The sequence below is a fragment of the Marmota monax genome, unplaced genomic scaffold (genome assembly GCF_021218885.2).
Source record: "Marmota monax isolate L192 unplaced genomic scaffold, Marmota_monax_Labrador192_F-V1.1 WCK01_AAM20220418_F8-fsc00238, whole genome shotgun sequence".
NCBI lineage: Eukaryota > Metazoa > Chordata > Mammalia > Rodentia > Sciuridae > Marmota > Marmota monax.
The window spans coordinates 1,807,307-1,833,952 of NW_026693175.1; the positions used below are offsets into that span (position 1 = coordinate 1,807,307).

The 26,646-nt window shown below is 56.4% G+C and overlaps 2 protein-coding genes across 5 annotated transcripts; both read left to right on the forward strand.

Annotated features, from left to right (window-relative positions):
• On the forward strand, window positions 1-19,454 carry Thnsl2 (threonine synthase like 2). 4 transcript variants are annotated; one of them, XM_046455898.2, is made up of 10 exons: window positions 1-157; window positions 2,945-3,178; window positions 3,338-3,532; window positions 3,910-4,062; window positions 6,839-7,069; window positions 10,318-10,466; window positions 10,567-10,692; window positions 13,102-13,253; window positions 13,614-18,179; window positions 18,312-19,454. In XM_046455898.2, exons 2-9 carry the CDS (start codon window positions 2,956-2,958, stop codon window positions 13,837-13,839), a joined length of 1,455 nt encoding a protein of 484 aa, XP_046311854.1. In that variant the 5' UTR covers window positions 1-157; window positions 2,945-2,955; the 3' UTR covers window positions 13,840-18,179; window positions 18,312-19,454. The 4 variants fall into 4 exon arrangements, with proteins under 4 accessions (XP_046311854.1, XP_046311857.1, XP_046311858.1 ...); XM_046455900.2 differs by lacking the exons at window positions 1-157; window positions 18,312-19,454 and adding an exon at window positions 573-791 and having other exon boundaries at window positions 13,614-14,773; XM_046455901.2 differs by lacking the exons at window positions 13,102-13,253; window positions 18,312-19,454 and having other exon boundaries at window positions 13,614-14,773.
• LOC124100400 (uncharacterized) lies at window positions 18,310-24,220 on the forward strand. The gene is made up of 2 exons (XM_058583030.1): window positions 18,310-18,399; window positions 19,527-24,220. Exon 2 carries the CDS (start codon window positions 21,010-21,012, stop codon window positions 21,940-21,942), a length of 933 nt encoding a protein of 310 aa, XP_058439013.1. The 5' UTR covers window positions 18,310-18,399; window positions 19,527-21,009; the 3' UTR covers window positions 21,943-24,220.
• Window positions 24,221-26,646: the final 2,426 nt, after the last annotated feature.

The window sequence follows — 26,646 nt, forward strand, 5'->3', positions numbered from 1 at the left end:
CCGCGATCTGCTGGGTCCTCCCGCAGTGTCCCGGAGCCTTCCAGTCCCACGTTAGAATCCGGAGCCTATCCTCCTGCCAGGAGGCCCGAGCCCTGCTCGCTCAGAGACGCGCGCGCCGTGGGGAGCCCGGAAGGCCTGCCGCGACTTGCGTCCACTGGTAACCGCGCCGCCCCCGCGTCGCCGCGCCCTCCGCTGCCTCTCGGGCCACCTTCTGGCTCTCAGATAGCCCTGCTTCCAGGGCCGCGCTGGCCTCCGCGCCCGGGCTGGCCTCTTCCTGGCGCGCGGCAGCCCGGAGGGGGAGGCTTCCTGTGCTCTGCGCTTCCTGCGGGGTTTAGCAGCTCTTGATGAGCTCGAAACTGGGAAGATGGCGTGGGCAGATGCTGGGAGCGGGCCTCAAGCCTCCTGAGAGTCGCCTCCTGGGCCCAGACCCTGTCTTGGGCCCCACCTCCCCACCTCCCGCCCGAGGGGCCTCTGCCCCCAGCACTGAGCGTCCCGCTGCCCCACCGCTTCCTTTGCAGTCTCTTCCCAAGAGCGCGTCCTCAGTTGTACCCCTATCCCGACCCAACCTTCAGCGCTCCGAGGGACCTTACCAGTTACCCAGGTTATTTCAGCGTTTTCCTGTTTTCAATCTGGAATAAGATCCAAGGGAGTCACAGTAATACACTCCAGCGGCCACTTCGCCCAGCTCCTCAGCTGTCAGCCCAGAACAGTGCTGGATGTTCTTCTTCGGCTAGTGACCCTGGTGGCAGCTGGCTCTATCTCTGCACTTCTCCATTACCTTGGACCCTATGGTGTGTGCTTCTCTATAGCGTTTCCCTGTTGTCCTGGGAATGCTGCCCCTGAGGTCCTTGGACAGAACCGGGACAGTTCTTGCCCAAGGAGCTGGTGCAGAGTCCAGTCGGCCTCTTTCCTTTGATCCTGGACAGGCTGTCTGCCTCCTCTGGCCTGTCCGGTGGGGAGCAGAGCAGACCCCAGTCCCCCAGCAGCTGGGTGCTTTTCCATCCGGGGAAGGGCATCTAGAGAACATAGTCTTCTGCTGCTCCTGTAACCCTCCCTCCTTCCAACCCTCCCCCATCCTCTAGCATTCTCTCTACTCTGGTCCTATGGAATGACCTGGTGAAGCCTTCCTGTTAGTTACTCCAGGGACTGGGGCAGCTTGTTGGCCCTGACCCTTGCCACAGAATTTCAGAAACTCTTGTCTTATTGAAGGCATTTCTGCCTTTGCTTCCTGACCCTGTTCCTGTCTTCCAAGGCACTTTGCCTGCTTTGCTGAGCCATCTTAGGTGGCTTTGGAGTTGCCTCGATTTCATGTCTTTGACCTGGACTTCTGTGTAGGGCAACCCTATGTCCCTGGTTGCCCGAGAGGGTCTTTGCTTATACCCATTGTCCCAGCACAAAAACCTCTGTCCCTTTCACTTTCAAAAGATCTGTGGGTTCAATGATGGAGCCCATAAACCACATGACTCAGGTGCCAGCAGAGGAGTGGGGCACAGCCCATGCAGAGCAGGTGTCAGAAACACATAGTGTTCGAGGCCTGTCCTTCTCTGTCAGTGTTAGCCACACCCTCCAAGAGACAAGAAACTTTGCCTCAGGGGGCAGAGTCCCTTCCACTCCTTGCAGCACAGAACAATCTAAGTGGTATCAAGAACTGCTCAGTCAAATTCATCCAGAACCCCTAAACTCACTGCTGTGGTCTTCCCACACCACGAGCCCCTGCCAGCTAGCCAGGGCCCCTGAGCATGTCAGTACTACAACCAGTATTCTAGGACCAGGCCAAGAGGTCAGCACCAGTCATCAACTAGGTGACCAGCTGTGCCAGTCTGTGGGGAGCCACTCTGAGTGACCACACCTTCCAGTCCTGAAACAGGAGGCTCTGACCAATCACCACATTTCGTGGCGACTTGGGCATTATCCCACTTGGATAGCAAGACCAGTCTTCTGAGTAGGCCAACCCCTGGGGCTGAACTACACTCACCTGTTCTTTTGTAATCCTACCCCTTTGCCCTGTTGGGGATAGAATGTTCTGTGGAAACTCCCTTTGTGTGTCCCCTTCTCTTGCTCTACCTTTGGTGTGGCCTTCCTAGGTGTCAGTCAACCTGCTGACAGCAGACATCACAAAGCTAGACTCCACCCCCTGAAACCTGACCCCTTGCCTCATTTGAATGGACCCCCTAAGGTCAGAGGAGCCATCACAGGACCCAAAGGAAAAGGTCTCTCTGTCTCTATTGATTATTTTGTGCAGCCCAGTTCCCCTGGAGTGATCCTGAGTGTTTGAGTCATGAGAAATGCGACACCACTCTGCTTGGGATTGAGGGTTTTCTGGAAAGTGAGACTTCCAGGTTTAAAACCAGGTGGGTCCCAGGCCAAGTGTGATGAGCAGCTGCCTGTTGTCCATCCTGGCTGCAGGGGGGCTCCCTCCAGGAGCCGCGTGATTAAAGAGCCTAATGTATTGATCCCGTGGGCTCCAGGCATGTAAATTTTTTTAAAGCTCCTTAATTGATCCTGGAGAAGGACCAGGGTTGAGATCCACTAGGTCAAATGCAGCATCTCTAAATAGCTTTGGAAGGTGGAGGTTTCTGAGCAGAAGCAGACCTACTTGTTCTTCCCGAGGGGGCTATAAAAATGGCAGTTGCCTCTATTGCTGTCCCTGGCCCCACTCCAAGGCTGGCCTTTCCACGGTGACTGGGCTTCCTTCTTTTCCAGTTTGCTTCCCTACCTCCTCACCGAGGTAGCAGTCTGTGAAATGCATCCCTTTGGAGGGGTCATGACTCGGCCTGTGACAGGTGAAGCTGGCGGGGGACTCAGGAAGGCTCCTGTCTCCAGTCTGGGCTGCAGCCTGGCACGTGGTGGTTCATGGGCCAGCTGAAGGGGCTGGGTGCTGCGCCTCGCCTGTGGGGTGCTGAGTGCTGGAGGACCAGGTGCCACCGTGGTGTCTCCTCTGCAGCCCCCAGGATCATGTGGTACATCAGCACCCGGGGGCTGGCCCCACGGGTTGACTTTGAAGGAGCCCTCTTCTCTGGCTATGCGCCTGATGGTGGCCTCTACGTGCCCGAGGAGCTCCCACAGCTGGATGGAGAGACCCTGCGGCAGTGGCGCTCACTCTCCTATCCTGGCCTGGTGAAGGAGCTGTGCTCGCTCTTCATTGGTCCTGAGCTCATTCCAAGGGACGACTTGAATGGTGAGCACCGTACCCCAGCTCTGCCCACCAAGAGCTGAGAATCCACCACCCACCTGCCAGAAAGCCTCTGGGCACATTTCCCAGACTTCAAAGTGCTCGAGAGCCTGGGGAGCTGGAGAAGAGGTGACATGCTCCCCCACGGTGCGCCCACCTTTGCAGGTCTGATCGACCGTGCCTTCAGCAGATTCCGCCACAAGGACGTGGTCCACCTGTGCAGGCTGGTGCAGGGGCTGAATGTCCTGGAACTCTGGCATGGGGTCACACGTGCCTTCAAGGACCTGTCCCTGAGCTGCACAGCGCAGTTCCTGCAGTACTTCCTGGAGAAGAGGGAGAAGCACATCACCGTGGTTGTAGGTGCATGTCCTGGGTGTGAGGGGTGTAGCCTGAGTGTCCCCAATGTGCACTGTCCACCTGCAGGGTGCCCTCCACTGGCTCCTCTGGAGCAAGGTCCTTAACCCTTTTCTGTGCCACGGACCCCTTAGGGTCTGGTAGAGGCTGAGGATGCTTCTCAGGAAAGTATCTTTAAATACACAGAACACTTCAGGTGTGTGGTTTCTCGCTGTCCGAGGTCCTGAGCTTCCTCTACGGTCTACAGACTGGGGCTTAGTGCGGAATTCCTGTCCAGCAAGGGTTGGAGAGTGGTCGTTGCTGCATTTGGCAGCCATGCTCCAAGGGCCACTTCTTCCCATTCCCCTGTTTTAAAGAGAGGGGCCGCCCTTCTTGTCATCCAGGCACATCTGGGGACACTGGGAGTGCTGCCATTGAGAGTGTTCTAGAGGCTAAGAATGTGGACATCATCGTTCTGCTGCCCAAAGGCCATTGCTCGAGGATTCAGGAGCTCCAGATGACAACGGTGCTGAGGGAGAACGTCCATGTGTTTGAAGGTGGGTGCTGTGCAGAGGCTGGGGCAGCGTCCTTCCTTCTCTTCTTTCTCTCCCCTTTCCTGCCCTCAGTGGTCATATTTTGAGGTTGGAGCTCTGCCTTGGTTTATCTCTGGGGAGGCTCCTGGCTGCCCACTCTCCTAAATTGACAGACGAGTGACCACACCAGGAACCCCCAGGAACAGCACCGTGTAGGAAGCGCAGGCTCAAAACCACCCCCCCCCCAGAAAACACCACTGCTGTGCTGGCTCAGCCCACTGCGTCGTGTGTAGAAGGCCATGCAGCGACTGGACTCCTGTCCTCGGGCCCTGAAGTTCAGAGGGCAGCAATGAGTTGGATAGCTAAGGGTACGGATCACTGCATGTTGGAGTTCACGCCCTCCCTGCTGGCAGAGGCAACGCAGCTGACCTGGCTTAGCAGGTCCCAGTACTCAGGACAGATGGCTGCCCATCACTAGTTACCTACAGCTAGCCACACAAGAAGGCCACCTCCTGAGGATATAGCACTGTCGCAGCTGGAGAGAGGAGAGAACCGTGTGTTTTCAAGTTAGACTGTCGGTTCTGAACACGTCTGATGACTGCAGAGCCTGAGAGTGGAGAGGATGGGAGACTGGGTGGGGCCGTACCTGGTCTTTCTCCCTCACACCCAGCTCATACTGGGGTACCCCCAGGTGGGAGCAGGGAGATGAGCAGCAGGGGTCGTGGTTGGGGTTTTGTATACCAAGACTTTGGGCACATTGCTTCTTCACCTGAGGCGTCAGCAGCAGCACTGGAGTAACAGAGCGTTCCTTCTACAGCGGTGGGTTCCCAGTGTGGCCCTCGAGGCTGCTGGCTCCTGGTGTGGCCCTCAAGGCTGTTCTCATGTAACACCAGCTTTGTGGAGCAGACTCCCCTGGGGAGGAGCCTGCATGTCCTTCCCCTGTCCATTCCAGAGCAAACAAAAAGCCCCTGCTCTTCTACTGAGCAAGTGCAGACACGCCCCAGTGTGCAGTCCCCAGGTTAGCTGACGCGGTGTTGGCAGACCTTCCACCTCAGCCTTGGTAGTTGTCCATGTTTGGCTACATTTTTACTGTAGTCACCACAGGACTTTAATACCCAGGATTCAGGCAGCAGAGGTCCTGGTCACCTTCAGCCTTGCAAGCTGTGGGTTTAGGATGCCTTCCCTGGCGGCCTCTGTGCCCCTGTCCTGCCACCTACTCCTTTCTTTTCTGTACACAGGCATCTGAGGGCTTTCAGCTCTGGGCCAGGTGGGAGCGTGTCCTCCACCAGTGGCTGTAGGTGGGGCCGTGGGAAGTAGTGGCAGCCATATGTGGACAGTAGTGCAGCATGTTGTATACCCCAGTTGGGGGTGGATTTGTATGTATGTGTGCTGAGTTTCCAGAAACAAGGCAGCAGACTTTGGAGAAAGTTTTGTTTACGGGCAGTGTGTTGGCCTCCTCCCTCCCTCCCTTCCTGGAACCTGCTGGCTGGACTGTGGGGGGTGGGGGGGCTGCGTCCTTTCAAAAACGGTGGCAAATGTGTGTTTTCCTGTAGACCAGTGGTCTCAGGGGAGGGAGAGTGGACAACAGGACTGTCGAGTGTGGACACTGATTCAGCTCACAGGCTTGTTGATTTCCACGTAAGTGTGCAATTTTTAAGCACAGAATAATCAGCAAGCACTAGATATTTACTGATTATATTATTTGGGGTGCTTTTGGCTGAGAGTGACAGATAATCCAGTTCAGATCAGCTGAAACAAGAATAATTTCCTCCTCCTGTGACTGGGTGTCCAGAGGTGGGCTGGGCTCGGTCTTGGGCCCTTCAGGAACCCAAGCTCTTCCTCTTCTGCTCTGCCTTCCCCAGTCCTGAGCTCTCGTGGTCCTGTGCAGTGACTTGTGGTTGCCAGGACTCCTCACAAGTGGCAAATTCTTCCCACAACTGCAGCAGACATCCCTCATCTCTCATTGCCCACTTCTGAGCTGGACCCTGACTCCACGGAAGGCCAGGCTCCAACAGCTTGGTCCTGGCCAAGGACTGGGACTGCCGTGTTTAGCGAGGCTGACTAGGGCTCACGCCCAGTCCCCAGCCTCAGAACTGCTGCCAGTGGCGAGGGGAGAATGGCTCACCACCCTGAAGCCTGTGCTGCTGTTTCCCCAGTAAATCCACCTCTCCCCTCCCACTGTGGGTCCAGTGCAGAAATGGACCCTGGCATCAGCTGAGAATTGGTGCTGGTGCACTGCTAGTCCAGCTGGATAGGGGAGTGTGCGTCCAGCTAATGGGCAGCCAGCTGCTAAGTCTGCCCAGTAATGTGCCCATGAAGGTCGATGATCCACTCTGCTGCAGGGAAGGGGGGTCGGCCACACGAGCTCACCTGACGGTAGGCGCGGGGAGCAGGGCACCTACATGTGAGCTGAGTGACGGCAGGTCACGGGTGCCGTGGCCAGCCCAGCCCCAGAGAGCTGTGGGGCAGAGGGCCAGCCCCTCACTGTCCCCCAGGGAGTAATCCTCCCGCGGGGGACAAGAGTGGGGAGTGGGCCTGGAGTGCAGGGAGGGTCCTCCCCCATCCTGAGGTTGGCCCTGAGTCTTATCTCCTGTGGCAGTGGGAATGCTGGAAGGAGTTCTGGTGTCGCATTCTGGTCTCTTGAGTGAGTGGATTTCAGGAACAGAACAGGAGATGCTGTTTCTCTCCTGGGTCTTCATGTCAAGGCTAAGCCCCATGAAGGTCAAGAACTGAGCTGAGCAAAGGTGACCTAAGGAGGTCCGGGGCTTCCTCAGCTCCTGAGCGCCTGCCTCTCCTGCAGTGGAAGGGAACAGTGACCAGCTGGACGTGCCCATCAAGGCCGTGTTTGCCGACCTGCCTTTTGTGGAGAAGCACAACCTGATGAGCCTGAATTCTGTCAACTGGTCACGGGTCCTTGTGCAGATGGCCCACTACTTCTTCGCCTACTTCCGCTGTGCGCCCTCCTTGGATGGGTGTCCCCTGCCCACCGTGGAGGTGGTGGTACCAACAGGGGCTGCTGGGAACCTTGCAGGTAAGGAGGCTTCTTGTGCAGATGGGCTTTCAGAGGAGCTTCCATGGCCCCACCTTCAGGAGCTGTGGCTGGGAAGGCACGGGAGGGAGGAGGTCTCCTCTCAGCCCAAGTGCCCCTCCCCTGCGCCGCCTTCCTGGGGACAGTGTGGGCTTGCTGTGGAGGGAGGGTGAGGGCCCATTCCTGGGCTCCAGAGCCTGACCCAGTGTACTCAGCAGGGTGTGGAGATGTGAGGCCAAGGGTCAGCTGCCCAGCACGTGGCAGCACCCTCCCCCAGAAGTGGTGGCCTTGCTCCAGCAGAGCCAGCTGCTGCTGAGGCAGCAAGCAGCTCCGTGGCACAGGATGTCCCTGCTGCTGGGCACACAGCCCAGGTGTCATGGGAGGATCTCCCTGCTGTTGGGCACATAGCCCAGGTGCCCAGGAAGATGCCCCCACTGCTGGGCACACAGACTAGGTGCCCAGGAGGATGTTCCCACTGCTAGGCATAGAGCCTAGGTGCCCAGGAGGATGTCCTCGCTGCTGGGCACACAGACCAGGTGCAGAGAGGCAGCCTGTGGACCTAGGATGGCTCCGTTCTGCCCAGTACCAGTGGCATGGGCGTGGGGTGGTCCCTGGGTTCAGGGGTTGGAACGCCTATTGTCTCTGAGGACTCCTGTGAGTGGCAGGTGAGATCCGTGTGCCCTGGAACCTTGTAAGGGGAAGTGCTGCCCAACCGGGTGGCGTCTCAGTCCACTGTGCGCACGGGGTGTTGCTCAGGATGCTCATAGCCCTTTTATAAAACGGTGTAGTGTTTACACATAGCCTGAGCACACCCTCCTGAAGACGTAGGTCTCCTCTAGATGACGACTGATGACATCTAATACAGTATATGCAATGCCGTGTAGCCGAGCACAGAGGCGCACATCTGTAGGCAGGAGGATTCCAAGTTCAAAGCCAGCCTCAGCAATTCAGTGAGGCTCTAAGCAACTCAGTGAGACCCTACCCTTGAATTAAAAAAATAAGTAAATAAAATGTGCTGGGGCTGGGGCTCAGTGGTTAAATGTCCCTGGGTTCAATCCCTGGTACAAAAAAAAAAAAAAAAAAAAAAAAAAAGAAAAAAAAAACTAAAAAACTGTGTAAATAGTTGTACAGTTTAGGGAATAATCATAAGAAAAAGTCTCCACATCTTTGGTGCAGTTGCAGTTTGGGAGGGGTACTGGGGATTGAACTCAGGGGCACTCAACCACTGAGCCACATCCCCAGCCCGATTTTGTATTTTATTTAGAGACAGGGTCTCATTGAGTTGCTTAGCACTTCACCATTGCTGATGCTGGCTTTGAACTCATGATCCTCTGGCCTCAGCCTCCCCAGCTGCTGGGATTATAGGCATGTGCCACTGTGCCTGGCTCAGATGCAGTTTTTCAAAAATACTTTTGACGGTGTTTGAGTCTGCAGATGTGGAGTCCTCAGATGCAGGTGCTGACCAGAGTACTGCTGTTTCTGTAACTGTGTGTGGCCTTGCTTCTGAGGCCCCCGGTGATTTAGGTGGGACCTAGAAGCCTCTCTGTGGCCAGGAAGCGTGGCTTCCTCCACCAAAAGCAGAGTACGGTGGGTGGTGACCAGGAGGGTCAGCGGCCTCAGGGCCAGGGCCTCCTGCCCTCTCACGGCCCTCCAGGCAGCGATGCACAGACGGGAAAGCCGTGACCAGTGCCACCCTCCTGTGAGTTCTGTGCTGGGTGCCATGGTCACCCTGAGGGCAGAGCACACAGGCATGAGAGCTGAGGGTGCTCCTAGGTGCCTGCTCTGCCAGCCACCGTGAGGCCCCTGTGCTTTTCCTCCTCCTTGTTCAGGGCATCCTGACATTCACCGGGATCAAGTGAAACAGGACTGAGAGTGCTCTGCGGGGTTGGGCGCGGTGCTGGGTGCTGGGTTGTCAGGTCCCAGACGTAGCACACCCTCCCCAACCTGCCCCACGTCTGGGCAGGGGATGCTTTGGTTGCTCTGTGCAAATAGGAACTGCTATGGTTGGACAGAGGTTGACAGCTTCCACACTGTGTGGCCACCCTCTCCCCCACAGGCTTATCCCAGAAGTGCCACCCAAAGCCACTGATCCTAGGACACATATACGCCCTGGACTTAGACGGCACATTTTGTACCTAGACTCTGCCACTGAGCAGGCCCCAGACAGGTCATTTTGACCTGTTTCTTGGGACTTTCCTTTTCTCTCCTGAGAATGAGTGGCCTCTGTGTCTGGTAGGTGGCCAGTGTGTGGGTCAGCCTCACAGAGAACAGGGCATGGCAATGTCCTCTCCAGCTGTATCTTTGTTGTTGTATGATCAGTATCATGTGCATGCATCTGAAGTGTGCACGTTAGTACACACAGAGCTGCGTGACCAGCACACCCTAGAAAGAAACCCTGTCCTCGTTAGCGGTCACCCACTTTCCTCTCGAGCCATTTCTCCCTCCGCCCTAGGTGGCCGCAGTCCCTTTGTTGATTCTCTGTTCTAGACATTTTATGGAGTAACATCAGGCAGCAGTGTCATTTCTGCTTCTGTCACTTGGCAGGATGGTTTCCAGGCTGCAGGGGGCACTGTGCGGCCATGTTTTGTTTATCCGCTTTCCAGCTGATGGGCTTTTGGGTTATTTTAACTTTTTGGATATCATTAATACCGCTCCTGGGAACGTTTGTGTGAGGTGTCTGTGTCAACCTCCATTTTTATTTCTCTTGCATGTGTGACTGGGTGCAGTGGCTGGGTCCTGTGGCCCTTCTGAGAGACTTCTAGACTGTTTTCCAAACAACATCCTACGTACCCACCAGCAGTGTGGGAATGTTCCAGTTTCCCACATCCTCCAGCGCTTTCTACCATCTGCCCTTTTGATTCTAGTCGTCCTAGTGGGTTTGCAGTGGGTCTCGCTGTGGTTTGAGTTGGTATTTACCTATTTCCATGAGGATGTTGGAGTCTTTTCACGTGCGCTGGTCATTAGTGTATCTTCTCTGGAAAGTCTCTATTCAGATCATTCGCCTGTTCTTGAATTGAGTTGTTTGTACTTTTGGTTTAGTTGTAAGAATTTCTTATATTTTCTGGATATAAGTCCCTAATCAGATATGTGATTTGCAAATATTTTCCTGTTCCATGAGTTTTCACATTGACAGTGTCCTTTGAACCACAAAATATTTAAGAAGCGTTAAGAATTTCTCGATTTGGGTGAAGCCCAAGTTTTTAAAAAGTTTGTTTTTGTTTCTAAAAACTTGCTCTCTGTCTTACTTCAAGCTGGGTGCACTGCTCAGAAGATGGGCCTGCCCATCCGCCTGGTGGCCATGGTGAACCACAATGACATCATCCACAGGGCCATCCGGCAGGGGGACTTTTCTCTGTCTGAGGCCGTCAGACCGTCCTTGGCATCTGCAATGGACATTCAGGTGGGTGTGAGGTGGGGAGAGCGGGTCCTGCCCAGGCATTGGCTGGTGGGGCTGCTGGAGTGGATGGCTGGCCTGGCCTGGGACCCTGACCTCTGCCCAGATGCCCTACAACATGGAGAGGATCTTCTGGCTGCTCTCCGGCTCCAACAGCCAGGTGACAAGAGCCCTCATGGAGCAGTTTGAGAGGACCCAAAGTGTGCAGCTACCTAAGGAACTGCATGGCAAGGTCAGTCCCCACACCACGGAGAGGAGAGGGCACAGCCATGCATGCCACTGATGTGGGGTCGGGAAATTGGGGTCTTTCATTCAGCTTTTTCACACTGTGACCAGAAGACCTGATGAGAACGATTTTAGGGAGGGAAAGTTCCCTTGGGAGCTCATGGTTTCAGAGGTCTCAGTCCACAGGCAGCTGGCTGCACTCCTAGGGCTCAGGTGGGGCTGAACATCATGGTGGAAGAGTGTGGCCGAAGGAAGCGGCTCACGCGGTGATCAGGAGGCAGAGACTCCACTGTCCAGATACAAAGGTGTACCAAAGCCACGCCCAGTGCTCCCTCCTCCAGCCACACCCTCCACTCAGTCACCACTGAGTTCATCCCACTGGGGTTAATTCGCTGGGTCACGACTGTCACCACCAGTGAACCTCCTCGCACTGTCTCACACCTGAGCTTTTGGGGGACACCTCACATCCAAACTGTCATGTGGGGCAAGGGAAGGGGACGCTGATTTTTCGACGGCCTGCTGTGAGTTGTGGGTTGACTTACTGATCAGATGGGCAGTAGAAGACTGGGCTGGAGCCAGGCAGGGTCCACCTCAAGCCAGCCTGGAGACACTGGCCAGTTTTCAAGACTCTGCCTCAATGACTCGAGACCCGGGCCTCTCGTGCCCCATGGGATGCAGGTCAGCTGGTGCCTCGAGGCACTTGGTTGCTGCCTGACAGTGTGGAATGGACACAGCAAGGGTCATATTTTTATTTTCCAAGGCTGTAAATTCCCAAGGATAGGCACTGCTCCCTGTCTCTTTCCCTCTTAGAGAAGAAGAAACTTCCTTCACTGTAGGAATCCACTTGGAAAGGATCGCTTTTGTTTTAATGCAGCTTGGTGATGGTTCCTTGTCTTGTGTATAAGTACAGAATTTCTGAAGTCGGCTTGAGTTTTCCCTGAGGGTCCCTCAGGGCTATGCCTGCCTCCGGGGACCAGAGGGCAGACATGAGCTACAGTCTGCCTTTTGGCTTGGTGTCCACTTCTCTCCCATATCCGAAGAGTCCTCACTAACTACCCAGGTCTTTCCGTTTTTTTCTGGTGCCCCTCACCTCCGGAATCATCCTCTGTCCCTCACCTCTGGAGCCCGCAGGCTCCCCTCAGCTCCCTCAGGGATCTCTCATAAAACCTTGTTCTGCAAGGTCAGCGTCCATTTTAAGGGTTGTTCTCAGAACTGGAGACGTTCTGTAGTCTGGGTAGTGTGACGCAGACCTGAGGGGCTCTTGTGTCTTTGGCTGCTTTAGATGAGCATTTGGTTCAGGAGTTGACATCTACCTCCCCTGCCCTCACGGAAACGAGATGCCCGTGAAGACAGAGGCTATGTCCCCTTTTTGCGTCTTCTCCCTGACTGTGTGGGCAGGAGACACTCCATTTGCTGGAATTGTGGCCACCACTCACCTAGTAGAGTGGTGGCTCTACTAGGAGCCAAGGACTGCACCCAGGGCTGGGCCCACAGAGACAAATACAACTGTTGGCCTGGGGGCGGGGGTGCCTCAGGCCTGGGTCCATTAAGCCCAGCCCAGGGAGGGAGGGAGAGGGAGAGAGGGATAGGGAGAGAGAGAGGGAGAGGGAGAGGGAGAGAAGGAGGGAGAGGGAGAGGGAGGGAGGGAGAGGGGGAGGGAGAGAGGGATAGAGAGAGAGGGGAGGGAGAGAGGGAGGGAGGGGGATGGAGAGGGAGGGAGAGGGTGAGAGGAAGGGATAGGGAGAGATGGAAGGAGAGAGAGAGGGAGAGGGAGGGAGAGGGAGGGAGGAAGAGAGAGGGAGAGGGAGGGAGGGAGAAGGAGAGGGAGAGAGGGAGGGAGGGAGAGAGGGGGAAGGAGATGGATGGAGAGGGAGAGAGGGAGGGATAGGGAGAGATGGAAGGAGAGAGAGAGGGAGAGGGAGGGAGAGAGGGAGGGAGGAAATCGGCTGCCTCTCTGACTCCTCAGGGAGGTGCCCGTGTGAACAGCTTTTGGCCCAGGTGGCCTGGCCTGGAGTGTGTGCAGGTGTTCACGTGTTATGAGCACGTTATGCATGTGATCAGAGGATGACTAGAGACCGAGCACACAGTGGGTGGGGGCACCAAGAAGGGGTCTTCTCTGAGTCCAGGAGGCCCCCTGGAGCTGGGTTGTGCTGAGTAGGGGTGGGGGAGGGTGCCACACCAGAGCTGTGTGTGCCCTGCGCTGAGCCGGGCTGCACATGAGGTGCTGAGTCTCCAGTTGCGTCAAACCTCGGCCGAGCTCCCTCCAGGCTGGACAGCTCAAGACAGGGAGGCTGAGGGCATGCTGGGCCAGCACTCCCTAGAGTCCCTGATGTCCATTGTGCGGCATGCGGTGGGGTTTGGTCCTCTTGCCCCGCACCCCCACCCCTGAACCCCCCTCTGGCCCTGGACTCTCTAGCTCTCTGAGGCAGTGACGTCGCAATCGGTGTCCGATGAGGCCATTACCAGGGCCATGGGCCGCTGCTGGGAGGAGAACCGGTACCTGCTGTGCCCTCACTCGGCCGTGGCCGTGAGCTACCATTACCAGCAGTTGGACAGGCAGCAGCCCAGGTGTGGCCGTGGGGTCTGGGTTTCTGGGTCTTTTGACTTTCAGGATCCCTGCTCTTCCCCAAGCAGGGCCACAGGATTATGGGGAAGGGGCTTCGGTGGTGTGATGGGTGCCTGTGAAACTGCCTGGCCCTGTGGCCTAGAGCAGGAAAGAGGGGATACCCAGGGCGCCAGCAGGGGGCAATGGAGTCCAGTGGCAAGGGCAGGATGCTTCAGCTAAGTTCCAGGCTCCCGTCAGTACTGACCGTTCCTCTGTCCTCCCTGGGCCTCCCTGTCCGGCCCTTCCCCTTCCTTCCTCCTCCTCTGCCTTTGCCTTGCCCACCCTCCTGCTACCCCCCTGCCCCTGCTGCCCACCCTCCACAGCACTCCCAGGTGCTGCCTCGCCCCTGCCTCTGCAGCCAAGTTCCCCGAGGCCGTCTTGGCTGCCGGGCTGACCCCGGAGACCCCAGCGGATATCCTGGCTCTAGAGAACAAGGAGACGCGATGCACCCCCATGCAGAGGGAGGACGACTGGACCTTGATGCTTCGGGATGCGGTCGAGCACCTGAGCCAGCGGTGGAGGGGTGCCTCCCCGAGTGCTTCTGCTTAGCCCGCTAGAGTGGCCTCCTCTGGGCCTTGGACCCCAGAGTGCTCCCTAGAGCCACCCTGACACCCTCCTTCTCCTAAAGAGCTAGGGCAGGAGACTCTCTGGACGCTGCTCAGTGGGTCTGGCACCTGCAGTATAGAGGGTCGAGGTGGGGACCCCAGGGGCCAGTGGCAAGCCTCGGTAGCACGGTGTGCAGACCCAGCAGAGCAGCCTGTTGCTTGCACCTCGGGGCCAGGGCAGAGCTGCCTGTGTCCCTGGGTTCAGATCCTGTGGCACTGGGAGAAGCTTTAGGCAAACCTGCATCCTGCACTCTCAGAGTCAGCCTCCTGCCCTGCGTACCAAGAGTCCAGGGAAGACAGGCACAGGGTCAACTGCTGCCAGAAGACACTGGTCCCACCCTCAGGGCTGCTGTGACCTGACCCAGTGGGCACCTGGCATTCCATCAGAACACAGCATCTCCATGGTGCTCCAGGACTGAGGGTGTGAGGGCACCAGCTGCTGGCACAATGGACACGGAGGCCTGGCTTTGGGAGCCCCAGGGAAGGACCAGAGGGCGGGAGGAGACTCCTGTAGAGTGATGGGCTTCAAAGCCCACAACGGGACAGTTTCCAGGACTCCAGTCCCATAGTGGCTCTCTTCCCTTTAGGCCCAACAGGCCCTGGCCGAGGGAGTGCCCCACTGTTCCAGGCCCCTGTCTTTGTTTTTGTTTTAAATCAAAAGAGAGCAATGTGGCCAGGCTGGTGGCACACACCTGTAATCCCAGCGGCTGGGGAGGCTGAGGCAGGAGGATCGAGAGTTCCAAGCCAGCCTCAGCTACAGCGAGGAACTGAGCAACTCAGTGAGACCCTGTCTCTAAATAAAATGCACAATAGGGCTGGGATGTGGCTCAGTGGTCGAGCGCCCCTGAGGTCAATCCTTGGTACCCCCCTGAACAAAAGAGCAATGGTTATTTTTATCCTTCACCAACCCAGTTGTGTAATAGAACTTTATTTTATTATTTTTTAATGTAATAGAATTTTAAATGTTTTTGTAGAGGGAGAAATTCCCCTGGTGGCCCCAAGAGCCCCAGCTACGTGCCATTTGACAGTTTGCAAAAATTGGCTCATGTAATCCAATGATGACCTGTGTAGTGGGTGCTACTGTTTCCCCACCTTACAGAGGAGGAAACCCAGGCTCTGAGGGGCGATGGCCCGCAGGTGGCACCGTGAGGGAGCAGGGGCTGGCCTGGAGCTTGGTTCTGTGGCTTTGAGCTTGTGCAGTTTTCATCCCAGAGCCTCCTGGACAGTGCACGCGTTCTTGTGGGGCTCCCTCTGTCCTTCCCCGTGTGTCCCCTCCGGGGTCCTCCTCCCCGCTCCCCTGTGGGTGCTTACGGGCCCTACCCTCAGCCTCACTTCCGTCTCTACCACTTGCTGGCTGTTTGGTCTTGGACAAGTTACCCAACCTCTCTGAGCCCCCTCTCCTTGTTTGTAAAGTGAAGGAATCAAAGTCTGGAAAGTGCTTTACGAAGGGCTCAGCCCCTGGTCAGTGGCGAATGGCCCAAGAGAGGGAACCCTCCCTTCATCGGTGTCACTGCAGGTCACCAAGGCTGGTGGCCCGGCTAGCGGGACCACTACTGGCCCAACTGTGGCTCTCAGTCCCCAGATAACCCCAGCAGAGCCCGTGGCTGGACCAGGTCCACCTCCAACCTGCGCCCAGAACAGCTGGGCACCGTTAGACCCCTACAGAGCTGCAGACCCAGGGAAGGCTGCCTCCAGGCAAGAAGACCCCTTCAGAAGGCAGTTGGTAAAAGACACAGGTGGCTTAAAAGTGCTGGATCCTGCTTATGGTAAGAGGTGCGGCAGCCTCAGAGTTGACCTTACTCTGGGAGTGCGGAGTGCTTCACCTTGCCTGATCCTCAGGGCAGACCTGTGGTGACCGCCAGGAGAGGAGCCTGAGGCTCACGGAGGTGAAGGGTTTGTGACCTCCCAGCCAGCCAGTGGGTGCCGCAGCAGGACGCAGCCTTGCTCCAGCTTCACTTGGCATGAGGGGCTTGCTTTCATTGAAGTGTGTGTGTGTAGATGTGCCTGGTGTGTGTGCATGTGTGTGCATCATGTGTGCTGATGTGCGTGGTGCGTGTGCATGTGTGTGCCTGGTGTGTGTGTGATGTGCCTGGTGTATGTGCGTGTGCATGCATGGCATGTGTATGCATATGTGTATGGTGTGCATGTGTGCCTGGTGTGTGTGCTTGCGTGTGCATCATGTGTGCTAATGTGCATGGTGCGTGTGCATGTGTGCATGTATGTGCCTGGTGTGTGTGTGATGTGCCTAGTGTATGTACATGATGTGTGTGTGTAGATGTGCCTGGTGTGTGCATGTGTGTGTCTGGTGTGTGTGGTGTGTGTGCATGTGCATGGCATGTGTGTAGATGTGCCTGGTGTGTGCGTGCATGTGGCGTGTGTGTGGATGTGCATGCACACATACCTGTCGGCTCAGGCTGACATGTCACACTGACTGCTCAGGGACAGCCATCTCCTCAGCTCTGCAGGGTGGACGTGCAGGGCTCCGCAGGGCTGGCTTCATTCCAGGGTCCCTCTGGCCCACAGATGGCACCTGCTCCCTCAGCCTGCACTTGATCTTCCCTGCGTCTGGGTCTGCACTTCCACTTTTTGTATGGACTCCGGTCCTGTTGGACCAGGGACTACCCTACAGACGTCCACCGGTGCTGGGCAGCTGGGGAGAGGCAAGGCAGGAGGAGGCCTAGCAGCTGCAGGATAGGCCAGAGCTGTCCAGGGCAGAAGACAGGCTCCCGGTACAGGTGCTAGGTCCTTGCAGCCCCTCTTCCTCCACTCCAGCACTGGCCAGCTCTTGCTGCGATGGGCTTGGGGTCTCCTGCCCTACCTAAGCACTCCCCAGGGGCCTGCAGAGCACCCCATATGCCCAGGACCTGACCCCCAAATGTGGCCTCCCCTGAAAGCCTTCATGGGAGCAGATCCAGGAGGAGCTGCCGGGCGGCAGGGCGGGTGCCGGGCTGCTGCTCCAGCGGCCTCCTGGGCTCCACCCTGCTTTTTTATCCGCAGTAGGTTGGTCAATGCAGAGGCCTGTTGGACACCAGCAGGTGGAGTAAGCCTGTCCCTGTGCATCTCTGCTGCGAGGAGCACTCTTTCCTTTGGGCAGCTGCTCTGGAGACCAGGCCAGGGCCTGGAACAGGTGCCAAGTGGAAAACTTGGCAGGGCTCCGTCTTCAGAGCCACCATGAAACCTCTGGAGACTCCCCTGGGCTTGGCCCCTGGGGAAGGTCACCACTCACATGGGGAGGGTTGCCACCCACCTGGGGAAGGACCCCACCCACCTGGGGAAGGTTGTCTCCCACCTGGGAAAGGTCGCCACTCACATGGGGAGGGTCGCCACCCACCTGGGGAAGGTATCTTCCACTTGTAGAGGGTCACCTCCCATCGTGGAGGGTCTTCATGACCCACGTCTCCCACCTGGGGAGGGTCACCAGTCAATGGGGAGGGTCGCCACTCACATGGGGAGGGTCTCTCTGTACCTAGGGAAGGTCGCCTCCCACCTGGGGAAGATCGTCTCCCACCTGGGGAGGGTCGCCAATCACATGGAGAGGGGGTCACTTCCCACCTGGGGAGGGTCCCCTCCCCTCATCTGGCTTGGATCACTTCTGTCCCTCACTGCTTGCCCATAGGCAGGGACAGCGCTTGCTTGCAAATGAATTTAGGGCATAAGAGTTCAGAGGGGTTGGGGCCCAGCTCTGGGCAGAGCTTCTGCAAACAAAGGTCACTGCGAGGTGCCACCTGCTCCCCTGGACAAACATCCCCCCGCCGGTGCATTTAGTGGCCAGAAGAGGGCAGCAGAGCACACGCAAAGTCCTCCTCCCAGCTCCCACAGCCTCTGGCCCACACCACAGTGCCCGTCTGACTTAATTCTCTGGGAATTAACCATTGCAAGGGGCCCCCAGAGGTCTCTCTCTCTCTCTCTCTCTCTCTCTCTCTCTCTCTCTCTCTCTCTCTCTCTCTCTCTCTCTCTCTCTCGGTGGTGAGGTTTGAATTTGGCCGCACACATGCTACGTGAGCGCTCCACCACTGAGCCACACCCCCTGCCTCCAGAGATACTGTAAAACTTCATTATTTCTCAAAATTAGTATTGGGACCGCCCTCTTTTTTTAAAAAAAAAAAATCACACATGCCTCCAATGTTGTCTTAAGTAGTTTTTGGCTTTGTAATAAAGGTACTGAGACATGGATAAACGTGGAACCCTGTGAGTTTGGATGCTGACAGCTCTTGTGCGGGATGAGCAGAAATCGAATTCCAATCTAGTGTGAACACATCTACAGACAGCATCATGGAAAGCAAGGTCTCTGTCACTGTGTGATACCCTGGCCGCCTGGAGCCTGGCCTGGGGTCTGATCTTCCTGGGGCTGTTAGCGCGGTTCTCTCCCTTTTAACTTGGGGCTTGGCTCCTGTGCTTCACTTCTTCTAACCACAGGGGCAAGTCCCATCTCAGCCACTGTGACGTCCAGCTGTCCTGTGGATGTCCTATTGCCTCTCCTTCCTGGCTTGTGCCTGCTGAGATGGTATTGTTGCTTGTGACTGTTAAATTCACGTTCAAAGGCAGACGCTGAAATTACGTGTTAAGACTTAGTTTTTAGGTGGCAGACGATCCAGAGAATCTCTTTTGGCAGAGAATTCTCAAACAGCAAAAATGCGAGCCTGGAGCCCCTGTGAGAAACTTCTCTCCCAATCTCTGTTCTTTATACAAAATCTTTGTATGTGGTGCTGAGGATTGAACTCGGGCTGCATGCATGTGGCTTGAGCCACATCCCCAGCCCATTCTCTGTTCTTTACAGATGAGCAAACTGGGGCTCAGAGAGGGGAGTGGACAAGGTCACACAGCCACGGGCACGGTAGCTGAGGACCCTGGCTCTCAGGCTGCACAGCAATTTCTGCTGTCATTCCCTTGGGCAGCCAGGATGGACTTGGCCCTGGGAGGGGAACCTGGACACGGACCTTCTGAGGGTCAGCTGTCCCAGCTTGGGCACTTTCTTCAGGTTCCAGCAGCTATTTTCCAAAGCATAGAAAGTGGAAGACCACTGGCTTGACCCAGTCAGGGGAAGACCCCAGCTAAGGCTGCCCCTGGAGAGGCCAGACCCCTCCAGGTGTCAGGTCTGGCAAGAAGGCCCAACCGCAGCTCTGGGGCCTTTTTTCCTGATTCTGCTCTCTTGCCGGGCCCTTTAGGTATTACCTTGCTGCAGCCATCACTGGGGTCTTGGTGGAAAAGGACCCTTCCTCCTCCCAATCCAGGGCAGGCTTGTAACTTGAGGTCTACTAATTGCCTGGGGCTCGTGGTTGGAGTTCAGAGGGTCTGAGAACTTGGAGGGGAAGAAGCTGTGTCTTTCTAGTGCTGCCAAGGTTAGACCTTCCCTCAGGCACACCAGCTGGTGGCCAACCTGCGAGTTAGCCACGCCTGGCACTTGTCATCTATGGAACTCACTGGTGTTTCTAGGTGACATTCAAGCAGTTATAAGTATCCCGGCTTATCACTAACACTCTTGGATACTTTGAAATATTATTAGACACAACACAATGTTATTTATCAATAAAAGGTGCATTTCTATATTGTGTTTTAAAATATGTCGGTCTCTGTGCTTCAATATAACCAGCTTTTCTCTTCTTCCATGTATTTCATTGGATGCCTCTGAAGATGTTATTCCAGACTGTGGAAGGAGGGGTGGCACACAGAAGCTTTCTGTCCAGGGGAGACAGATCTGTCCAGAGTGGTCACTTCTTGACATCAACTATATACTGGGCACATCCAGGTTCTTCATATACTTTCTCTAAACCTTGCAACAATGAGGTGGACATTGCGGTTCTCAGCTTCTCCCCAGGGAAACTGAGGCTCAGGAAGGCGCCGACAAAACAGTCAATACACCAGACACTGGAAAACCCAGGAGCAGAGTTCATGTTTCCCTTCTCAAGGGTACTCCAGGCCACACCTCCCCCATACCCCATAGGTAGTTGACTGGATGAAAAGAGATCAGCTGGCCCTGCCAGGAGTGGACCAGCAAATCCTCAAGAAAAGGTGAGTCAGGGACCAGCCTGAGACTCAGGCAAGTGCGGCTGCTCTACCCCAGCCGAGGCACCCCCTTCCCCTCTGCAGTTCCAGCCTGTGCCTACCACGGGGTCCTGCCCATGGGGACACATGGAACTGCTGTACCCACCTTGCCCCATGAGCAGAGAGGGGCAAGGCCCTCAGTACTTGGGGAGGCTGGGGACCTCTGAGCAGAGTGGCCCTGCAGCAGGACCTCTGGAGCACTCATCAGGACCTCTGGAGAGCTGGCGTGGACCTCTGGAGAGCTCTTGTAGATCTCTGGAGAGCTCGTGTGGACCTCTGGAGAGCTCGTGTGGACCTCTGGAGCGCTCCTTTGGACCTCTGGAGTGCTCCTGTGGACCTCTGGAGTGCTCCTGTGGACCTCTAGAGAGCTCGTGTGGACCTATGGAGAGCTCATCAGGACCTCTGGAGCACTTGTCAGGACCTCTGGAGAGCTTGGTCTTTCCTGGACAACAGGAAGCTCTGAGCCTGGCCCTGGTCTGTGCTGCAGGCTGCTCACATCGGCAGAGGCTCCCGCACACAGGCCTGTCCTGAGGATGGAGTGTCGCAGCCGGGACCTCTAAGACCCTCCTGTCCCCCTCAGCGTTGCTGTCCTGGTCTGTGAGGGGGCCGGCTGTGTTCTGTTCCTTCCCAGGCCCCTTGCCCATGGGCGTGGCCAGCCCTGCATTGGGCAGCAGCTTTTCCTGTCACTGTCCTGCCAAGGGAGAGAGTGAGACTCCTTGGGACAGAAGTGTTGCTCCTGCCTGGGTGTGGTGTCCATAGCCAGGGAACACCCAGCACTTATCAGTCCCTGCTGTGGTTGTGATGGCCAGCTAGGTCCAAGGCAGCATCCTGGAGAAGGCAGAGCCTACCTCCAGCAATTTCTAGAAGACACCCCCAAACACACTCAGGGATGGAGTAGAGGAGCCACCAGGTCGGTCACTTCGGTGGGCTTCTGTCCAGTGCTGGGCAGTTAATGACAGAGCCCTGGAGAGCGTGTGTCAGGCACGTCACTGTAGCGTGGAAGGATATGGTCTTGCCGTTGTAGGGGCTGCACCATGTACCCTTCCTGACGGTGCTAACCGCAGTGACCAGAATGTGGTATCTCTGGAGGTCTTCAAAAGGGCTGTTCCAGAAGAATGAGGCCACTGGAGAGGAGTGTCACAGCCGGGACCTGACCCTCGGCACTGGCCCAGGTGTTCTCAGAGGGAAGCATCCTGTCATCGGAGCTGACCCTTGCAGACGGAAGACCCCGGGCAGGGAGAAGGCAGCTGTCTTCTGGCCAGGGAGCATCTTTCCGTGGCCATCCCTGGGGGGAGCATCTCTCCGTGGCCGTCCCTGGGGGAGTACCTCTCTCTGGCAGTCCCTGGGGGGAGCACCTCTCTGTGGCCACCCCTGGGGGGAGCACCTCTCCATGGTCATTCCTGTGGGGAGCATCTCTCCCTGGCCATCCCTGGGGGTAGCACCTCTCCATGGCCATCCCTGGAGGAGCACCTCTCCCTGGCCGTCCCTGGGGGACACTGCTGACTCCTTCATCGGGAAGGCACAGTTTCCAGCACTGGGTGGAGAGCTGAGGACGCCCAGCCTGTGGCACTGTGTCGTGGCATCCTGGACACTCACACGGTCAGGAGGCAGCGCACTGCAGAATCCTCAGACCCGAGGGAGCCAGGAGGCCTCTCGAGGAGGGGAGGAGGAAGTCTCAGGGGTTCTGCAGCCCAGAGGATACAGATATCGTGATCTCAGCCTCCCGCTGCTTCCCGAGGTCGGGATGCGCTGCTGGCCATGGGCTCCTCCATCTGCTGTTCCAGGATCACCCGGCCACGGCCGGTTGGCTGGACTGGTGCTACTCACTCAGGCCACAGCCCTGCTAAGCTCGGGCTCCCCATCCCAGCGCTGGCTGCGCACCGGACATTTCCAGGGCCGCATAGTAGATGCTGCGGTGCTCTGCCCAGAACCTCTTCAGCATCCATGCTCCCTCACCTTAGCTGCAGCCCTGACAGGGCACAGCCGGACTCCCAGGGGCCTGTGATTAGTGGCTCTGAGGCCAGCTTCTCCCGCATCCTGCCTTCCTCGCTTCCTGGCAGGTCTGTTCCCTGACGCTCACCCTGTGTACAGCCTCTGCCTCAGCATGCTCTGGTCCTGGCCCGATGGGCATGAGCGCACTTGGCCTGTCCGTGGGAACAGAGACAAGGTGCCTTCCCTGGCCTCAGTGGCCTGGTCTGCCAAGGGCTGGGCTTTCCAGCCTTGGCTTCTGACATTCTGTGGAGGAAAGGGCAACCGACAGGACCCTCCTGCCCTGCCCCCTGCCCCTGAGCCCACCCCGCACACAGGCATTTATTCCCTCTTCTGGGATGAACTGTGTCCTGCAAATGGTGACGGAATTGTGAGCTCTAGGCCTGTGCGGTGACCTTGCTTGGAAATAATGGCAATCTCAGCGGGAGGAATTAGGATGGCCCCAGCCCAACAGGACCGTGTCCTTACAAAAGGGGAAATGTGGACCAGAGACAAACCTGCACAGGCAGGACCTGGGAGAATGTCCTGGCCACCAGAAGCCAGAGGAGTCTGCAGCTCTTCCAGAGCCCTCAGAAGGAAGGACCCTCCTGCCTGCAGCCAGGAGCAGGACTCCTGTGGTGTCGGCTGCTCACTCCTTCCAGTCTTATTCACTGTAGTAAATGCAAATCTAACATTTGCCTCCCCAGCCTTCAAAGAGGGTGTCTGTTCCTAGGTGCCTGGGCCTTGATGCTGACCTGGAGAACCCTGTGCCCTCTCCAGCACGTGGAAAGTAGGTTCATCCCCTCATTCCTGCAGCCTGGTCGAAGGAGAAGTGCTGCAAGCCAGGTGGGTTTCAGGCACATAGTGACCAGGTGAAGTGCCTGCTGCTCCGGAGCTCTCACCCCTGAGGACAATAGGAGGAGGCAATAGAGAAAGACACAGGTTAGTGAGCATGGGGGCCGACGAGGGGCACAGGCCCAGGGCACAGTGTATGACGGGAGGGCAGGGCTGCTCCGTATGGCTGACCAGGGCTCTGGGAATCAGAACCCAGAAGAGAGCATTAGAGAGGGGCCCAGCGGGGCAGGGCTTGGGTGTCGGGAGTCCCCAAGGAGGTCAGTGTGGTTGTGACCGGGGCTTCTGGGAAGTGGGGTGGGATAAGCTCCCTGAGGGACCCCATCGTGCAGATCCTGCTGGGTTCCCAGAGGGGTTGAATTTTTTCTAAACAGTGGAATAAAATGGGTTAGTGGTCACGTCTAAAAGAGCAGTCCGTACCCTATAATCCAGCAGCCCCATTTCTGGGGGTGCACCCAAACACCTGAAGCAGGGACTCAAAGTTGTCACACATCACGTCATAGCCACGGCATCGACAGGAGCCCAAAGGCAGAAGCCCCCAAGTGTCCATCTGCAGGTGAGTAGGGGAGCAGAACGTGGTCCGTCCATAGGACAGATGACCACCCAGCCGTGAGGGACAGGAAGTTCTGATACCTGCTTCAACACGAGGACCATTCGCTGAGGAAGGAAATGACAGGGTGCTAAGATTCTACACGGGAGGCTCCTCATGACCAATCTGCAGAGCCACAGTGGGTGGCAGTTACCGAGGAGGAATGGCCCAGAGAGAGGGCAGCTCCACCCCACCTCTACTGTCCTCCTCCGCAGCGGGTTCCAGAGTGTGACCGGCTGGCTCCAGACCAGGCCCAACGTGCCCCAGGAGGGACTCCCCATGATGTCGACTGGCTGCGGTGGGGAGGGGGCTGTGGGCCGAGGCTGGGACACCAGCTACTAGCCAGGCCCCTTCCCAGTTCCTGGAATGGAGCATCCTGAGCCGCATCAGAAAGTCCTGCAGGCTCCTTCCTGCACCGGCCCCTGCGCTGCCCGGGCAGGCCCAGAAGGGGAATCACCTGCCCTGGGAAAAAAAAAAGGCGAGAGAGGGAGAAAAGAAGCACAATTAAAATCTTAGTGTATGAATAATTACATTTTAAAAATCCCCACATTTTTTTTACATCAAAAGGAATTCTGTAATCAGAGGTTTAATTTGCAGATTTAGTGGCATTTGGCAGGTTGAACGTGGACGCTCTGAAGTGAGAAAGCATGGGATTTGGGGATGGAAGCACAGAATGGGAGGCTCTGTTGGGCCAGAATCCGGGCTTTGAGCCCCTCTGTGCTGCTGCTGCTGCACTTCCCCTGCCCATAGTGGCTGGCTGCAGGGCCAGGAAGGGCCACCCGCCCTTAGCCTCACGCCAGTTGGCAAAATAGCCTCTTGGATTTGTTTCCTGATTATTTGCTCTTTGAAAAAAATAAATAAAATAAAAAAGAAAGAAAGGAAAATTTGAAATTCTGAAAATATAGGAAAACAGCAAAAGAACAAAAGGAAAATGAATGTCACCTATATATTTTTCTCCTAAGTGAAAAGAATCAAAACAAAATAGTAACGTTGACACAGGAAGGTGGGAAAGAGATTTGGACCCTAGAAGCTTTTCAGAACCCATTGGGATGGAGCGTGGAGGGGGCTGAGACATGCCTCCAGGGCGGGAGGGTCAGCACGAGGAGGGAGATGCAGATGGCCTTCTCTGGAGCTTAGGGGAGACAGGCCTGGGTCCAGCCAGTCCTGAGATGGGTACCAACCCAGGATTGAACCCCGGGGGGACGTGACCTCCTCTACCGAGGAGGGTCAGCAGCCAGTAGTGTAGGGACAGTGGCCTGGGTCCTGAGGGTGGCGGGTTCATGTAGGGGAGCAGGGGCTCACTGAGGGGCACCTCAGAAACCAGCACAGCAGGGGCTCCTGGGGAAGCGGCCAGGCGCATTAGGGAGGATGAAGACAAGGAAGGGTTTACTGCGCCACAGCCGACCAGAGCCATGTGGCCACAGGTCAGTTGGGGAACAGGACAGGCCCTTTCAGAGGATGTGAAGATGAAATCCAGAGCCAGGACAAAGCAGGACTGTCAGGGTGAACCCAGGGGGGCACCTTCTTCTTCTAGAGCTGAGGTGTCCAGCGAATTTGAAGGGCTGCCATTACTGTAATAGGACAGGCCACCACCAAGGTATCATGACTGTAGAGTGACAGGCTACCACCAAGGTATCATGACTATAGAGTGACAGGCAACCATGAAGGTATCATGATTGTAGAGTGACAGGCTCTTCCCCAGGTGTCATAACAATAGAGTGACAAGTTCCCCCCCCAGCTGTCATGACTGTAGAGTAACAGGCCCCGCCCACAGGTGTCATGACTGTAGAGTGACAGGCTCCCCAAGGTGTCATGACTGTAGAGTGACAGGCTCTGCCCCCAGGTGTCATGACTGTAAATTGACAGGCTCCGCCCCCAGGTGTCATGACTATAGAATGACAGACCACCACCAAGGTATCATGACTGTAGAGTGACAAGCTCCCCCCCTCCCAGATGTCATGACTGTAGAGTGACAGACGCCCTCCAGGTGTCATGACTGTAGATTGACAAGTTCCTCCCAGGTGTCATGGCTGTAGAGTGACAAGCTCCCCCAGGTGTCATGACTGTAGAGTGACAGGCTCCCCCCAGGTGTCATAACTATAGAGTGACAGGCTCCTTCCAAGTGTCATGACTGTAGAGTGACAGGCTCCACCTAGGTGTCATGACTGTAGGGTGACAGGCTCTCCCCAGGTGTCATGACTATAGAGTGACAGGATCCTTCCACATTTCATGACTTTAGAGTGACAGGCTCCCCTCAGGTGTCATGACTGTAGAGTGACAGGATCCCCCCAGGTGTCATGACTGTTGAGTGACAGGCTCTCTCCATGTGTCATGACTATAGAGTAACAGGCTCCTTCCAAGTGTCATGACTATAGAGTGACAGGCTCCCCCCAGGTGTCATGACTATAGAGTTCAGGCTCTCCCCATGTTTCATGACTGTAGAGTGAGTAGCTTCCCCAGGTGTCTTGACTGTAGAGTGACAGGTTCCCCCCCCCCCAGGTGTCATGACTGTAGAGTGACAAGTTCTTCCCAGGTTTCATGAATGTAGAATGACAAGCTCCCCCCAGGTGTCATGGCTGTAATGTGACAGGCTCCCCCCAGGTGTCATTACTGTAGAGTGACAGGCCCCCCCCAGGTGTCATGACTGTAGAGTGACAGGCTCTCCCCAGGTGTCATGACTGTAGAGTGGCTCCCCCCAGGTGTCATGACTGTAGAGTGACAGGCTCTCCCCAGGTGTCATGACTGTAGAGTGACTGGCTCCCCACAGGTGTCATGACTGTAGAGTGACAGGCTCCTCCCAGGTGTCATGACTACAGAGTGACAGGCTCCACCCAGGTGTCATGACTATAGGGTGACAGGCTCTACCCAGATGTCATGACTATAGAGTGCCATGCTCTCCCCAGGTGTCATGACTGTAGAGTAACAGGCACCCCTCAGGTGACTGTAGATTTTTGACAGGCTCCCCCCAGGTGTCATGACTGTAATGTGAAGGCTCCCCCCAGGTGTCATGACTGTAGAGTGACAGGCTCCTCCCAGGTGTCATGACTATAGAGTTACCGCCACCCCCCAGGTGTCATGACTCTAGAGTGACAGGCTCTCCCCAGGTGTCATGACTGTAGAGTGATAGGCTCCCCCCACAGGTGTCATGACTTTAGGGTGACAGGCTCTACCCAGATGTCATGACTATAGAGTGCCAGGCTCTCCCCAGGTGTCATGACTGTAGAGTAACAGGCACCCCTCAGGTGTCATGACTGTAGAGTGACAGGTATCCCCCAGGTGTCATGACTGTAGAGTGACAGG

What these genes read in the sequence shown, in the direction of transcription:
- Thnsl2 (XM_046455898.2), top strand. Translation starts at nt 2,956, where the DNA reads ATGTGGTACATCAGCACCCGGGGGCTGGCCCCACGGGTTGACTTTGAA. An exon ending in GCACATCACCGTGGTTGTAG is followed by an intron (nt 3,533 to 3,909) that starts GTGCATGTCCTG and finishes CTTGTCATCCAG; the next exon opens with GCACATCTGGGGACACTGGG. An exon ending in CATCTGCAATGGACATTCAG is followed by an intron (nt 10,467 to 10,566) that starts GTGGGTGTGAGG and finishes ACCTCTGCCCAG; the next exon opens with ATGCCCTACAACATGGAGAG.
- LOC124100400 (XM_058583030.1), top strand. Translation starts at nt 21,010, where the DNA reads ATGTGGTATCTCTGGAGGTCTTCAAAAGGGCTGTTCCAGAAGAATGAG.